General features: G+C 28.1%; 2 protein-coding genes and 1 long non-coding RNA gene across 15 annotated transcripts in view; 2 read left to right on the top strand and 1 right to left on the bottom strand.

The window, feature by feature from the left end:
• LOC105425468 (HIG1 domain family member 1A, mitochondrial-like) overlaps positions 1 to 18,631 on the bottom strand; it is an 81,488-nt gene that overhangs the window by 50,676 nt on the left and 12,181 nt on the right. For 4 of the 11 annotated variants that reach the window (XR_016138529.1, XR_016138525.1, XR_016138523.1 and 1 more), the window contains exon 3: positions 506 to 700. The exons of 4 other annotated variants lie outside the window; for them this stretch is intronic. Coding sequence is in view for 1 of the 7 variants with exons in the window: in XM_089073554.1 (XP_088929680.1) it covers positions 13,038 to 13,120 (83 nt within the window). In the remaining 6 variants the exon portion in view is untranslated. Of the gene's footprint in view, positions 1 to 505; positions 701 to 10,086; positions 13,121 to 18,631 lie in introns of those variants that run through there. 3 more of the 11 variants (XR_016138524.1, XR_016138527.1, XM_089073554.1) reach the window with 2 other exon arrangements.
• LOC105425466 (TOX high mobility group box family member 4) overlaps positions 1 to 18,631 on the top strand; it is a 78,774-nt gene that overhangs the window by 15,517 nt on the left and 44,626 nt on the right. The gene's annotated exons all lie outside the window — the stretch shown is intronic.
• On the top strand, positions 12,803 to 13,502 carry LOC148937220 (uncharacterized). Its single transcript, XR_016138531.1, has 2 exons — positions 12,803 to 12,935; positions 13,201 to 13,502. It is a non-coding gene; the product is annotated as an uncharacterized LOC148937220 (long non-coding RNA).

Below are 18,631 nucleotides of genomic sequence, written 5' to 3' on the forward strand. Positions count from 1 at the left end.
GACTATTTTTTTTTATCATTATTATCATAATCAGTATATAAATCATACCAAACATGAAATCATACCAAATCATGAAATTAAATAATTGAGTGATAATAATAATAACATACATCGAACATACATGAACATATAAGTCACTTTTAAATTGAACCCCAAGGATTCTTTAAAATTTTTATAATCTTCATATAATTAAAATTGATTTATAAATATTTGCAGTATCATTATAAAAATGATTTGGCAACATGACTCAGCTTGGTTCGACACGGTTTGACTTGGCATACAGTGGCGTGGTGTAGCGTGGCATGGTGCGGCGTGTCGCGAGACGAGGCGTGGCGGGAGGGGGGAAGGGGGGGGAGGGCAGGCCAGCAAAACAAGCGAATAAAGCGTAATGGGGAAGTGAGTTCGTTCCTATTCGAAACTTTCGCAGCAAACTCGGTAGCACAGCAGTCGAATACAATGGCCGTGCGGAACTTTCCGCGAAACTAAACAAGTTTATTTAACTTACCACCCTGCACCCTTGTAACACCCTCAGCACCCTGAGCCACCCTCCCGAACCACCCACCTCCTTATACAGTCAGACTCGAATTCCCCACTTCATCGTTCCTCTTCTCCTCCAGATCTCTCTGTTTCTCTCGTTTCTCTCTTCTCCGAGACTCTCTTTTCTTCTCTTATCCAACTCGTACGGTCCCGCCCGGTCTACCTGCAATAACGGCAAGTTTTCCGAAAGTTTCCAACAGATTAACGACTATTGGAATTGTTGAAGTTATAGGAGAAGAAACGAGGTAGACAGAGAAGAAAAGACGGGGAAATGAGAAGCAGCGAGTATGACGGAAGGGGGTTAGTGGCAGTAGGGGGTTGAATACCGAAGTTTCCATCGATGTTACCGTACCGCCTCTATTGACGGTCAGAAGGAGGGGAGGGGGGGGGGGCAAAGAATAGCACAGAGTATGATATAGCGCAGTCAATATCCGAGAAGATTAGATCCAATCTTTGAAGAGATGATCATATCGTTGCATCATATCACTTTTCTTTGCCACATCTTGAGCTGAGTTGACTGATCGTAATACATATGCTGCCGTAAGGCTAAAGCTAAGACTGTGCTTTTATTAAACTTTTATTAAACGAAATTTGAAATCTGTCGGAGTTAACAGTTTATACGAGCATCTTCCTATGCGTCATTTGCACGAAATCGCTTCACAGAATCACGTAGTATGTATTATTTTATTTTATTTAGAGTCCCGGCCACCATAATTTTGTGCATGTGCGCGCGTGTACGCGTATATTTATTGACATGATCTATTTATGCTTTCTCGTTCTTAGCTATAAATCACGCTCCAATAATCCTAGCAAAAAGTAGAACGATCACAACGATACTGATAATCATGAAAAACCCATTAACGTGTTTTATTTATTCGTATATATTATTTATAATATATGATATACTTGTACATTTTTATAAACATAACGCAATCAACAATGATTATACCTATGGCTAGATAGATAGAGATTCTATGTATATTAATTACTAATTAAAATCATAAATAAATGCTTATTAGATGTTGTTATTTTTCTATTGGAAGATGACAAAATACATTTAATAGCGAATAAATTTTGCTATTATATAATATTAAAAAATAAATTTCTGCAAATTAATTATTTAATAGCTGCAGATAATATATTATGTAATAAGTAAGCAAATAAGATAAAATATTGTTAATGTTTTGTATATTTATATCTATTGATAACTGATATTCTTAAAAAAGTCTAAATATCGCTACTAATCGCTAAACTTGTTTTCAATACATATATATGACAAACGTAATATGCGTGTGATTGTATTTACTAAATAGGCATTACGCAAACGTGATAGATTAAAGAGCAAATGTGAAATTCTGCTTATAATTAGTATGATGTTTTTAAAAACCAAGCGTTAAGATATTGAACAATAATTTCATTGAACACAAAGAAATTATACTAAGCCAATGTTAATTTAATTTTACAACTTAATGATCCTTCAGATATTTATTCAACGTAAACACATTGTTAACAAAGACTTTTAATAATTTCAAAATATTTGCAAAATACATTGTGAAATTCAAATCTGAATATTAAAACTTCGATAGTTATTTTTTCTCACAACAAAACAATATGTCTGTTTATCGCGTCTCCGCAATTTATCAATTTCGTACTTGATACTACACAATTTGATTACTTACATCTATTTATCTAATTCAATACAGCTATCATCACTTCTCAAAACTCAAATTATTTTTAAAAGCAATACATTCTCAAAACTTATATTTTTTTCGATTGATTTACATATAATTATACTTACAAATTTATAGACATAATTGCATGTGGATTTTGATCTGATTTAATCATATATAAGTAGATTTTCTCGTCATATTTTTGACACGTTTTTTTCACAAAAAAATTATTAACATTTTTAGGTTTTATAAGTTCACACCAAAGATATGACAGTTTACTTTAAATTATCCATAAACTGAAATCCGATCTGATTATAAGTTTTTGAATTCTGATGTCAATGGGCTGATTGACAAATACGATTTCGAAAAAAACACGTTTAAATTTTCAGTAGTATTTTAAGATAAAACTTTTTATAGTTACAGTTAATTCCAGGTTAATCTGCTATTTTTGGTAGCCGATAAAGCAGACCTACCACTTCTTCAAAGAACTCTTACAGCTCCTCTAAGTTGCTTCGGCCGGCAATACAAGCCTTTTTCATGGCTTCAACGCTCTTGATCTCGGCTCACGCAAGTCGCTGTTTTGTCCACGTAATCAGCAAACATCTTGCATTGCTGATCGATAATTATATCCACCGTTTCCATAACTTTTAGGACCAATCAAATGAAATCTTCTTTGATATTTTCTTTTCTGTGATAATGTTAATTTATACGTCCGTTCGAATCAAAATTCGAGAAAAAAATTAAATTTAAAAGATTACTGAGATTATAATCATTACAATTAGTAAAATCAAAACACGTATATAAAGGCCATTGCTATCTGAGAAAATCATAATTACGAGTCTCCTTTGTTTGGATATCTTAAGTTCTCCAGATATCATAAAAAGAGCTCCTCATGTACTTCGATTTCGGATGACTTGGATGACTGTCTGCGGTAAATCGCTTATAACTTTGTCAATTCCTTGAATTTCGAAATAATATAGGAACATATTCTTGAAATGTTGTATAATAATAAATTGGTATATTTTTAGAATTAAAATTATAATTATATAAAAATATGCAAAACATTTCGATTTTTAGTGAAAGTTCTAAATTAGATCCCCCTTAAGACAATGCTCGCAGTTGCGTGAGTGAAGTTTACTTTTTAGCAGATCTTTCTGATGGATTTTTGACATACATATTTGAAGAAGTATTTGAAGAAGTAAAAGTTAATATTGATGAAAAAGATATTATGTAATGTTACTTATGTAATATGCTGCAATATACTTTGAATTTCGTCTTAATTAAAATTAAATAAATAATATATTTATCTAAATGATACATATTACATAATACTAACAAGAAAATTGTTTCAAGTAAATCTCATAATGATGTCAAACTTATTCAAATAGATCTGTTGCTTTGGTACTCAAAAAGAAAAATTTATAAGCCTAACTTTTGCGATATAAACAAACAAATATCAAGCACATTGAAAATTTTACGGATCGTTGGCAATGTTATTTTATCAACTTTTACTCTTAATTAAATATAATTTAGTCTTTCTAGTAAAAACATTTTGGAAAAAAAATTTATATATTTAATTGGCCAATCAGCGCTATTGTGTGCTATTGGTTGTCCCATTTAAAGATTGCGTTCCAATATTGAAAACTTATAGTATATGTATATATCATATATTGAATATATATCATATATATCATATATTGATAATGTATAGTTCATATCGTATAGATTTTTAGTGATATTGAAACGTGTATATTCGAACGTAACAAATATTTCTAATAAAATTTAAATAATAAAATAATAAATGAAAAATGTTTTTATGTATAAATTACATCTATCTAATACATCGAACTTGCGAAAATTAAAAAGCGCGTTAATTAAGGCACGAAATTATTTATTTTGTGAAATTATTCTCGAAACCTAAAATTAATTAAAATTATTCGAGTTATAGACGCTGCCAGTTGAAAAAAAAAAATGATTTCGAGGAAAACACATTTAAAGTTTCAGTATCAATTATTTATCAGTCGAATTTACCAGCTTATAATGAATTGGTGAAACGAATATAATAAACTATATAGATGAGGGAATTTTTATAACCTAAACACGTAGGACTGGATAGGGCTTAAGTTAGATTAAAAGTCGTTAGGTTAAAAGGGCGAACAGTCAATTAAGCACGCTTTTATTATACTTATACAACTTGAGAAATACTTCGAATTTTATTAAAATCTTTTAGGATATATAATTCTAAGATATTAATTTTTCGAAAAATATGAAAAAGATTGATTTTTTGAAAATTAATATCTGAAAATTAATAGCGTATCCTCTTAATAGGTTAATTGCGAATATTCGTTTTCGTTGAATGTCTGTTTAAATAATCGTTCGTTGATAAAGGTAGAAGAAACAAAAAAGTTCGACAAATAATATATTATTTAATTCAAAGCTAAATAAAAGAATATTTCTGTTTGCCTCTTTTCAAGCGCTTAAATCGAGCGTTACAAATTTATCTTGTTGCTTTAATTGCAATTTGATATTTATATAATTACATTTTCGGTTTATATTCTATTGTGAAATAAGCAAAGAAATTCCGAAAGAATTTATTTTTCTACATCGAGCAGAAATGAATCAGCTGTGATGTATGGAAATCCTTCGTATATCTCATTAAAACTTGTCGCAAGACCATTAAGTGTTTTTTCGGACGTGGAAAGAAAGGAAGTAACGGATAATATATGTTGCGCAGTTTATATAGCCACTAAGTATATGGCGTGGAATAGAATACCTATATACGCTATACATTTCCTTTATGGCAACCATTAACATATTTTTTACCGTAAGTATTACCATACAATAGCGACGCAAATTATAACTTATGGCTGAAAATTAAATGCACATAAAGATAAGCAAAAGAAAAGGAACGTTAATTGATGAAAAGGAACCAAGCAAAAAATTAATTACTATAAATGTATAATATTATGCATGATATACTATTAAATATCTCGATCAATTATATATATATATATATATATATATATATATATAATTGATGGTATATATAATTGGTATATATATATATATATATATATATATATATATATATATATATATCTTGATATTACTTGCTGTGGCGAGGAAAGATTCTCAATTTATCCTATCTTCTTATGAATTTCAAATAAACAGCAATTTAAAAATAAGCGGAGCGATATAAAATAAATAATGTGAAATATAAATACCGAAGTAATACAAATGATAAAAATCTTCATTACCATTTGAATTCTTGATATATTTTATATTCCACTTGCTGTTTGAAATAATCCCGTTTGACTACTTTCACTTTACGGTCATAATAAAAATCCATGTGCTGTGTAAAGTATAGCGCATATTGCGAGGAGTCGTATGGGATATGGCCTTGGCCGTATTGCCGTTTCTTTTACATCAACATGTACTTACAAAAGTTTAAATTATTTTATTTGAAAGAATTGAATTTAATTGAAAAAGAACTATTGTATATTTCAAATATTTTAATTTTTTTCAAAGAAAAAGAATGAGATATATAGAAATTGCGCTAATAATGATTGCGGTATTAAAATTATATATTCTCATTAAAATTATTATGAAAATTATGTATCTATCACGTTTCTATATTTTCATTATACTTTCGAAAGTTTAATTTAAAAAAAAGGATAATACAATATAAAATATAAAATAAAAAATTAAAAATTATGTAAAACATGATTGTGAAAAGGCTATTTAAATCCTATTTTTTCATTTCTAAACATGAATTAGGTTAAATGCAATTATAATTATGGAATATTTATGCGATACGATACAGTTTGTAATGAATTCTTTAAAATACGGAAAATCAAATATATTTCTGATGAGATCAAAGAATAAAAAAGATAACAATATAAAATTAAATAATTTTTTAAATTAAAATAGGAAACTTAGTACAAAAAACCTGCTAGATTGAATATAGGAATGAATGAATGAATAAATAAATAAATAACAAACATTTACGCGATGATTTATGTATATATTATGTATATATTATGTATATATTATTATATTCCGAAATTTAGCAAATTTTTCATATTATATCGCTAAACAATTTTTTATTTTAATTAAAAAAAAGTGTTTGATTTTATACTTTCATCAAGAATTACAGTAATAAAGCAAATTTTATTTGGACAATTTTTTTTTATATAATGCAATTTATTTGCTTTGACGATTATTGCGGATTTTATGGTAATAAATAGAATAAATAAAATCGAATTGCAATAAGCTTATTCAAGAGATATTCAGTTTTAAAATTAATTTTATAAAAATTATATCCAATTATATTTTATTTGAAATAAAATATAGATATTTGTTTGTTAATTAACTTACGAAAAATAAATATGAAATTATAATATAAATTAGTATTAGATTATTTTAAATCAAGTATCTAGCCTTTTTATGGCAACTCATTTTTTGTGATCTATTATTGTTATTTTGTGATCTATTATGTGATATAAATATTATGGTATTATAATATATATATATATATATATATATTAAAAAGAAAAATTGTCACATTGTCACATTATGTATACTAGTTTATACATTGTTAAGTACATTATCATCATAATAGCATATATCATACTTCTTTATAATCTCAATTTCACAAATTCTGCAATCAACAACCAAATTTATAAATAACTTGATTTCACTACAATTAAGCAAGATGAAACGATCAAGAATGGTGGTACAACACATGGTATGTGTTGCGATTTGCTTAGCCGGTTTGGAACTTGATAACTTGCCTCGTAACCCAGATATTTACGCATCCTGCTTACGGACTTCCGTGAATGTGTATGTATACGATTACATAGAGTGCTAGAAATATAAGTGTTCGCTTTGTCGAACTGGATTTTAACACGTACAAATTGAAGAATTAACTACTAATATGTTTTAGTATTAGTAGAATCTGATTTGTTTTATTATTTCCTTTTCTATAATCTTTTATGCGTGTATGTAATTCGAATGCTACGAATTTATCAGAATTATTACTTTATTAAATACTCAGAGATTAAAATTGTAAAATTGCAATTTACTATTTTAAATAGCAGATAGTAATAATAGGCGATATTCGGCAGGTAAGATTTTAAATGTCTAATAATCTCTTTTCTTATTTTTTGAATTTATAATCTACAAATATATGTGCAACGAATAAATATATAAATAAATTCAAAATAAATGCTTATGTCGTTAATCATGCGTCGTTATTTTTAATGAATTTGCCTCTGGCTCAAAGCCAGAATAAAATTTTCCTTTTAATAACTATAATTAAAAATGTGATACCGATTATTTCCCCCCATCCCCCATAAAAAAATCCTTATCGCGAAAAGTATCACCTCAGTCAGAGTACGAACCTAGAATTTTTCGACTATTCGTACAAATATCTTAACCAATTCGATTTAACAATTATTTTAAATTGCATATATAAATTATTTTAAAATTACATATATCTTTTTAATAAAATATATATTCGTAGAGTGATGTTAGAAAATTGAAGACAGGTAGACGGAAAGTTAGTCTAATTAATCTTATGATAATATCGAGTTACAAATCCAATATTTTCATTTGTGTCGTCATCTTTGACGCAATTATTTGATTGAAATTCAATGATAATAATTAAAAGAGCTTGTCAAAAAATTAGGCATGAATGATACATGAAATGTCTGAATTGATGAATTGTCTAATAATCATAATTCTTTTACGTTCATCATTATTAAATTATTTATACAGATATAGAATTATTATACAGATTATAGAATTATTTATACAGATATATTTATACAGGATATAAATAATAATAAAATACTAAGATAATAAAAAAAAAGATTATTTTTTCATTAATCTATCTGTCAAGAGACTGTTTCGCTATCAAGCATGCGCGTTAGTGTCTTACGAGTGCGAAACTATTGGTGTATCTTTACGCGATCAGTTGTGATTATTGGATCTCAATAATGGATGGACCGATTAAAGTCTTAGTATATTTAATTGATAGCTTGGACTCGAATAAGTAAGAAAAATTATTTATTTTTTTCCATCTGCGAGCGGAGATGTAACGATGCAAAATTGAAATATATAAATTTCTCATCAAGAAACAATCTTGATCGTTTCTTAATAACTACGTATGCTATTAGATAACTCTAAGGATGATGGGTAAGATTCGATTTTTTTATTTATTATAAATGCACACAGACGCATATTTATATTTTCATATAACGCATCTGAAATTTTACACTTTTACGCGTTTGCACATCCACGTCACCACATATCTCTAAATGCCTACGCAATTTTACAAATTAATTTTTTCATATAGTTGTACATCTTCATATCAACATACTTATGTCTCTGTATTTCACATCCATTCTTTTATATTTTTATACACTTGAACACCTATATGAACACCATGAACTACCCATACCTTTACACCGTACGCCTACGTAATAGTCGCTTTCACGTAGTTGTGCATCTTCACCTGTACGTTCATACCTATACATTCATACCTTTATACGCCTACACATCTATCGACTCACACTTCTACACATTTGCACACCCACACATTTCTATATGCCTACGCAACTTCACACATTCGTTCTTTCACACCTCCATATTTACACACTCATATTTCCTCACGCCCACCTATACGCCGTTTCATATTTTTATATGTACTTTCATACATAAAGACTTAGACATTGCTTTATTAAACTTAATTATATGTCCTAGAATGATATATACTTATTATATATATATATATATATATATATATATATTATATCCCTAGCTAAGATGATATTTTTCGCAATAAGAATTTCGTATAAGAGGAGTAAGGCAAACGGGGATGTAATCGATTTTCAGGTTTGATTATCGATTTAAGAATATAAAGCTTTGAGCTGCCGCGTAAAAGTCTATTAATAGTAACGCAGTTTGCAATATTAAACAACTGTTCCGTATTTATAAATACAAATTCAATTAAAAAAAAAAAATTATAAGATCCCTGATTATAAGACACTTGATTATAAGACACCTGAGATCTTGTCTGCCGAGCGATGTCATTATTCTCTATTATTCTATTATTTGATATATTTATTACTCTTATAAAAAAGTTGTAATATAAATACAAAATTACTATTTCACAAAGAAATAAAAAAAAATAATACCAAGTATGCACACCATTGTTTTAAAATAAAATAAAAATAATATATATATATATATATATATATATATATATATATATATATATCGTTTAAATCTACAAATTAAAAAAACTTGTATGTAAATGTAAATATTTATATATTTTAATTTTCTATTAAAAAAAATGAGATAGGAAAAATTGCGTTCAAACATATTTCTGATATTAATACAAATGCATATTTAACATATGAATATATAATTTTTAATAAAATAAAGCATACAATTTAATAAAATAAATATATAATTTTCAATAAATTTAGCTAAATATATAATTTTCAATGAATTTAGCTGAATTATAATTGTATATTTGTGTTATATTTCGACACATATGTTTCCATAAAAAAATTTTTCAAAATAATCGAATGTAGTCCTGATGGATGTGTAAAGAAATTAAAAAGAATAAAAGAAGAATTGTACATTTTCTTTTCTTTTCTTACATAAACTATAGATTTTAAAACTAATCTTAATTCTAAAGCATGTTTAATTACGTCAATCTATTGTTATAGTAAGGCACATAATACATATATATATACATATGTATCGCATATATGTTTATCATATTTATTTATTCATTCTTTTTAGCAACGCTGAGTTTTTTACATTAAACATGTTTTGTATTGATTAAATTGTGTTTGGTATTGTATCATTTTTCTTCTATTTTTTTCGATTCCTTTATATATTCTTAATTCCATCAAAAATATTTTCAATTATTTCTATTTTGAAGAATTTTTTATAAAAATTGTGTAATTTTCTGTATCCAAAAATTACATAGATGTACAATTATAATTTCATTCAGCTAAGTTAATTAAAATACATATTAATTTGAGATATTCATTTTAATATTGGAGTCATAATTAATATAATTATGCACATCTCATCATTTTTTGTAGAAAATTAAATTATTTATGTTACATGAATTTTTTTAAGTTAGATTTAAGTGATATGATGATTTTATTTTTTTCAAAGAAATATTTTTTTCAAAGAAATGGAAATGCATACACATTGGAAGTGATGCCATTTTTTATTTTTATTTTTATGAAATAGCAATTTTGTATTGATTTACATAGACCACAATTTTTTTAGATATAATTTTTTACATTTTTTATAATTAAAGATTTCTTTTAACTTGTGAATTTATATTGTTAATTTATATTGATTATATAAGATTATATAATTATAAAATAGTCCTTTCCAAAAAGTATGTGTGCTGTGTGTGCGTGCGCGCGTGTGCATGTGTGTCTGTGTGTGTAAACAAATAGTTCATTTAAGACTTTCGAACATAAAATCTATTTATTGAATACGATATCAATGCTGATACGATTTTTATGCATGTTTTCATCGTAATCCCTCATAGTGAAATATCGATGTTTTTTGAATCGTGTAGAAGATTGTCGATTCCGACTATGCATATAATGGATACATCAATCTTTTTCCACTTTCTCTTCATATACCTCGACTTCGTGTTTTTTAAATAAAAATTCAATAATGTTTATAATCGCACACAATAAAGCGGCATGATGAAGGTATTTTTGTTTCTTTCAGATTATTTGAAAGAACTATACTTTCTATTTATATCTTCTAACGCATTAAAATGAAAATATGGAAGAAATTACAGATAATGCCTAATAGTAAATTAAGATATAATAACTTCCGTAAAAGTTGTATGATGAAGCAGCAGAAAGAGATGGAATACAAGAAGATAGAGAACTTTATTAACTTTTATTTCTCTGAGAAAGTAACTTTTCTCATTTTTCTCCTCTTCCTTTCCCTCTTTCTTCTCCTCTTCCTTCTCCTTCTCCATCATTTTTTCCTCCTCTTCCTCCCTCTCCACTATCTTCTCTTCCTCCTCCTCAACCTCTTCCATCACCTCCTTCTCCTCTTTCTTCTTCCTCCCCTCTTCCTCCTTCTCCTTCTCTTCCTTTTCCTCTCGGTCTCCTCTCCTCCTCTTCCCCCTCTCTTCCTCCTCTCTCCTCCTCCTCCTCCTCCTCGCTCTCTTCCTCCTCGTTCTCTTCCCTCTCCTCTTTCTCCTTCTCCTCCTCTACCCTTCCTCTTCTTCCTTTTGTTCTCCCCTTATCATCCCTTATTTTCCCCTTTACCTCCTTCTCCTCTTCTTCCGTTGTTACTCTTTCTATTCTCTTCTTTCTTCCATTTTTATCTTTCACTCCATTCTCTCTCTCTCTCTCTCTCTCTCTCTCTCTCTCTCTCATCATTTTATTAACTATCACTTGCTCCCTATTCTCAAAGTGGATTTCTTCATCTCGACAACCCCACACTCGCTGTTTCTTCTCATCGTGGTCGGTCGCCCTCCTATTCTCATTCTACCCCTACCTCAACATTAGTCCCGGCCCCGGCTTCGGCCTCGCCAACTTCTCCGGACAGTGAAACTTTGTAAAGCGATTTAGTCAAAGTTTAATAAATTCCTTCGAGGAAGTTTCAAAGCAGTTCTACGCGGGATTGCAAATGATTACATTTCGTCCTGCTTGAGAATATACATGAGAAATCAATATATAGAGCGGATAGATAAATATAAAAGATACAGCAATCATTTCAAGAAGAAATAAAGATGTTCTAAATTAAGATATAGATTGTTAAGTGCGATTCTCAAAAGATGTTACGAATTGACTGAATTGAATTTCGAACAGTCAAACATCAAATATGATTTCATCAGAAAAGAAAGCTTGAGCCAAGTTGCGATCGAGAAAAACGACAGTTGCAATACAGTTAAGTGGTATGACATTGGTATTTTATAATAATTCATGAATATCTACATTATAATTAAGATTTTACTACTTTTATTGATATCCATTGATATCCATTTTTTTTTATTTAATAATTATCTAGTTTCCAAATATCATTTCTACTCTGAACGTTACAATTAAGATTGATTGATTTATCTAAACTTCCATAGTGCGTTACAATGAGAAATTCCCGACTGACTGAAGATACAACCTTGTAATTTAATTTAATGTTCCTGTGGATTGCACAAGCAAGTTACGATAGGTCAATCAATGTTATAAGGCTGGCAGTCCCGCACTTCTCTTTTCTAACCAATATCGAGATATGACATATTAAAAACGGGATAGATCCTCCTCTCTTCGATTTCTTATCTTTTGTCGCATGCAACTTGAAAGGTAAATCGATAAAGGGCGTTATGTCGGTGAAACATGTATAATTCCGAAAGCGGAACGGGAGAAGGAAGTAATACCGCGCCGCTCTCTTCGTCGTATCGCACCGCGCATCGTTCACGAAGAAACAAAAAGACGTATTCGTACTTTATGCATGAAAGAGAAGTCTATGCGTCAGACAAATAAGGACAAGGAGAGAAGCTCACTGCATAACGAACACACAGCCGACTCGGGTAGTGGTGACCAGAAAATGGCCGCCATGACGCAAACAAATGAGCAAGTCTGACCATTCCCATGGCAACAATCTCAATCAGATAGGAACTAGCGGAGCAGAGAACAGAGAACACGCCGGATAATATATTCGATACAGGTAATATATAGCGCTCCAGATACAATATTTATGTCCCGACGTATTTCACTAGCAGCCCATTATTCATTCTCTCATACTGAATAAGCATTAATATCATAGAGCTCATGCTTCGTACCGCGCAAAATGTTTTCCAATTCTACTCTTATTTCTGTTTCTATTCCGTTTTACTTCATTTGTAGTGTATCCTGTAACAATTGTGTAATTAGTATACAATAAATAAAAAAACACTTTTTTTTTTTTTTTTTTCATTTTGTTTTGGCCAAAGATTATTCATGATTAATGGACCTCCTTGGACCATCAATGAATCGCAAAGCAAATCAAGAGAAATGGGGAGAGGAAAGGGGAGAGAGAGAGAGAGAGAGAGAGAGAGAGAGGGAGGGAGAGAGGGAGAGAGAACAGTACGAGAAACCGGTTATCATTGTTACAGCATTTTGTAGCTATCACGAATCACCGTCAAATATTTAAGATACTGATGTCGCCATGAACTCTTATTGACAACATATCTTTATTTTTATATTATCTCGAAAACTGTTTTTATTTATTTGAATAAATAAAATTGAGAGAAAAGGATAGGACAATCGTTTTTAATCGATTAAATTACGGAAATTTTTTTATATAAAAGTAAACTGTTTGTCTACTTTTAAAATCAAAAATATAAAATATTTATGAAGAATAGAGTAGTTAATGTTAAAATTGTCCAGAATGTCAGATAAAGTATAATATCTGCTTGACAAAATCTAGATTATTGTGAAGCATTTATTTATTTTTTATCATATGTAATTATTCGTTATCGTGCAATTTATCTTTATGATGTGGAACATTGTTATTAAATTCAATATTACAATTTGCAATTAAAATGAAATGATGATAATGCCTCTACTTCCTCTATAGCCAATAATTCTATATAAACATTTCCCGGTGTGCATTTATTATTATATAAGGGTGTCTCATAATTCGCGGAACTTGTCGTTCAAGTAAAGCAAGTTAAGTTCCGAGCAGAAAAATTCTTTATCATTCTGTTATTTTTGCAAATTAATAATGAAATTTTTAATTTTATTATTGAATTTTATTACTATTGAAATTTTAATTTTATTAATTAATAAAAAGTTAAATGACCCCGTATTCTTTCGACCTATCGATAAGTGTGAGCGCGCGGCGAGATACGAGAGTACTTAGCGTTACGCCTGTTTGTGGTTACTGAAAGCACAGCGAGATGTTTAGTGGTGTGACCTACAAATGATAGAGCATCCACTTATAGTACACACCTCCAAACTTATCTCAAGCGCACTCCTAGCAACTGCGAATGCGCGTAGCGCTGGGAAGGCACTCGTATTGTGCGCTTGCACTTTCTTATAGACGTTATTAAAATATCATAATATTTTCTTATATAACGTTCTATCTGTATCTGTTACAATATTGGAATATTGGTTGATGTCTTTCTGCGATTTTTCAAATATTAGCATAATATTGGCTAAACGCAGCATCCAATGATCGAACAGTCATCGACCGATTGATTAATTAGCATGACATTGATTGTTATTGTTATTATTTTTGAATATTTGATCAACGTAGGAGCGAATATAAATTCAATATCCATTTGTTTTGCGCTACTCGTGCTTTTTGTTGCATAAAATAACATAAGTGTACATTCTTTTCCATACTTATTTTTCCAATTTCATTATTCCGTAGGAAATGAAAGGACTATAGATTAATTAGTCCTTAAATAGTACAAGATTGGGAACATAAATAGTTATTGGAAAGAGCCATCGCGATCATGCGGACTAAATGTCGTGAATAATAAATGAAGGAATCCTAAGCTCAAGTCTGGTTGGCTCAATTAATTTTTTTTCATCTTTTACATCACAGATATATTATTATTAAAAAAGAATAAGAAATACAAACATCAATATGCAATTTCGCAAATGCGTTGTTTTTTTTTTTTAATAAGATATTAAAAAATATGTACACCATTTTGCAATAAGAGCAGAAAATAAATGGCTAAAGATAAACGTTCGGGGATAATTACATGAGGTATTTTTAAAGTAAATTACTTCGATTTGCTTTAGAACGATTTACTTCGATTTGTAGATTACACGAACTTACCAACTTGACTTTAGGCTAGTTCGGATAACTTATGTATAAACCAATTCTAAACAAACTCGGATTAATAGTACGGTTTGGCACTCCAATTAACCTGTTTCCCTTTTCAATCTCATATTATTCCATACGAATTAAGAAAATCCAAGTAAGAGGTAAATTGAGATCAAGTAAAACTGAATGAACTATTTTTTTTTTTTTTTAAATTAAAGTAAACTGTTTCCTTCTCTTCCTTAGATTATTTCATCTCATAAAGCCGAAAGTTTTCAATAAGTTTACAAATGCAACTTTGATGGAGAATACTTTTGCAAGAAACGTGAATTGATTAAAATGGAATTGATTAACGGATTGTCATTTTTAATACATAAAATTAATAATTTAATACATAATATTAAAACGCATTTATTATCTAATCTCGTTATCTAATCATCGTTATATATTTACTTTCTAAATCACATTTGAGTAATCACATATATCACTTAAATATTATCAGCGTGCGTAATATAAATATTGATGCTTAAGCGTCAAGATCCGAGATTGAATGATTCACTGTACATTCACAATTTGTGCTATTATAAGTAGTAACAGTACAAAATGAAACAATTTGTAATTAAAATAAAAAATATTAGAAAGACTCAGTGTTGCGACCGAATATAATATAATGAGAACGAATAAATAAATATGACATAATAAACATATACGTGTGCGTAAAAGTGCATATGTGCATGCGTGCATTGCATATTTCATTGATAAATCTGTTTTTGATAATGTATTTTCTGTATTTATTTATATTTATGCAAACAGAAATTTCATTTACAGAATCTTTTTCTCCTTTGCTTTCCACTGTTTATTATTCCATAAAAATTTAATTAAATATTATTTAAACAAAACATTACATACAGAATATGTGAATATCAAAATAAATCTTAAAAATCAATTTTCTAATATTAACCAGTTAATGTGTTTTATTAGTGCTGTGCTCAATGCTTATATGAAGATTATTTTCTAGGTTATTTGTTCGGATATATATGTATCTTACCTGTGTTATTTTATAAAAGTTTTCATTTCTTTTCTGCTTTCTACACTCGGAGTTTCTCTTAAAACTGTAATATACGACTATAATTATTATATCTCTTCATATACATTAGAAACATGAAAATTGTTAAATAGTTTTGTCCTTTTGAAACTTTTTTTCCAAAAACGTGTCATTTGAATCAGCTGTTTATTATAATAATCATTGCTTATTATTCAACATTATATGCAAAACAAAAAAAATCTATAATAAAATAATGTCTGCAATTTTGCAATTTTATTTTCATTCTTTATTTTCATTTTCATATTTTCATTAAAAAAAAAAAAAAAAGACAAGAAATGGAACGCCAAAGATACTCTCTAGCATATAATACATAAAAAAAATATAAAGAACGACTATTTAATCTTATTAATTTTTGTTTGTATTACAAAAGTATTATTATTCGACTTTTGCTATTTGCTAAATTATATATAGAGACAACGGATTATCTCTCTACATAATATCATAAATAGCTCGATATATATATATATATATATATATATATATATATATATGTGTATATGGATATTCTTAGCGAGAAGAAATACTACTTTCTTCAATGTGATATCGCCTCCGGGGAAGAGGGGAAAGCGTTCTGATAGAGGAGTTTTCGCATACACACACACGCGCAGCACACACGAAACAAACAAGATATGTAAAGATATGTAAAGAATACATTGACAACTCCGAAGCAACTCTCTTGTTTGATACTCTTAACGATAACTCGTTGACAGGGATTGATCTTCCTCTAGATTTATCGATTCGTCCAACAGCTGTTATACAGAGAGACATGAGTATACAGACCTCTATGGACAATATAATAATAATAATAATAATAATAATTGAATATGCCAATAGAACGAAATATCTATGTGCTAAAAGAAATTTATACTTATACTGAGATGAAGTAGCAATTCTTGTACATGTGAAAATTTCTTCTTTGCTAGTTAGCATTTATAATTCACGTGTACTCTGTAGACACGAATTTTATCGTGAAACTTTTCTCATTAAAATGAATAATTCCTTAAAAAATTGCAATTAATCGTATGTTTAATTCTTATGCCGCTTTACCTTTTTCCGTGCAACATTGTTCGATCGATAGTTGGCTTTTAAAGATATATTACATCTGTCTTGATATACAATGAAAAAATTATAAAAAATTAGGTAGATTATTCTAGATCACATTAAAAAAAAAAAAATTTACTGCTTAAAATCTGGATCAAAAATTATTTAAATGTAAAGTAGAAATGTACTTTAATAGAAATATAATAAAAAAAAGTAATGAAAAAAATTTTAATTTCTTTATATAAGTATTTTAAGTATTCAAAATAATTTATAAAAAGTTTCATTGTGATGCAAAAATTAATTATTCTATAAAAAAAATTAAATTTTTATTAAGAGCAACGATTTAATATTAATATATTAAAAGAAACGAGTGATGTTATAAATAAAATTAATTGTGAATAAAAATTTAATCTTATTTGTATTACCACTCGTTTCGTTTGTATTCTTAATAAAAATTTAATTTTTATTTCCAGAATTAATTTCTGCATAATGAAACTTTACATAAATAATAATAATAATCTTGAACATTTAAAGTATTTATATAAAAAATTTGAGATTTTTCATTATTTGTCATTATTTCTTAATTAATCACATTTCCATTAAAGTATGCTTCTTATTTATTTAAAAAATTTTTATTTGAAAACTATCGTAAATCTTATTTGTATTATTTTTAAATGCGATTTAGAACAATTTGTTTTTCATAATTTGTTCATTGTAAATATTAAAATTATAAAATATAGGTATGATATATCCCTTTAATCATGGGGGAAAACGTTGGTTGTTAGAAAAACAATGTTAAACCGTATTGTTAAAATGCTATAGTTCAATGAATTGTTAGACAGATTTGTTTTCTATCTATTCATATGAATTAAAAGATACTGATGTATTTATTTATGAATTTATGAATTTTATCTTGAGATATCATGAAGTATCTTTAAATATTTTGTGTATAAATTATTCAATTAATAATATAAAATTAACTGTTTGTCAAACAATGTTTAGTTAATGTTGAATTAATTAACCAATAATATTTTTAATCGATTAGCTATTAATTTTTTTCAAGCATAATCTGTTTTATTCATTAACAATAAATATTTGTGTAAAAATAATATTGCTTGTATACATTTTCATATTCTTTCAATTACATTTTTATTTATCGGAAAATCGTGGATTTTATTGATAGCTCGAGCAGCACAAAAATATTATTTGTTTATGAAAAAATATATTTTAACTTTACATTTTTTAATTTTACATTTTTTCATCTTTTTGATTTTGACAATATTTCATTTAACAAATATATTTTCATCAATATTCAAACTATTCGTGTGCGTCTTCATTTAAATAACAGTTCCATATGGTTATAAAAATCGACATTTACATATGGATAAGAAGTGAGATAAGTGATCGCTTGCTTATAAGAACAGTTTTTGGTATCTTTTTTGTGTTAGTATAACGTCGATTA

The sequence above is a fragment of the Pogonomyrmex barbatus genome, unplaced genomic scaffold, assembly GCF_055798465.1.
Source record: "Pogonomyrmex barbatus isolate J1 unplaced genomic scaffold, ASM5579846v1 scaffold15, whole genome shotgun sequence".
Taxonomy (NCBI): domain Eukaryota; kingdom Metazoa; phylum Arthropoda; class Insecta; order Hymenoptera; family Formicidae; genus Pogonomyrmex; species Pogonomyrmex barbatus.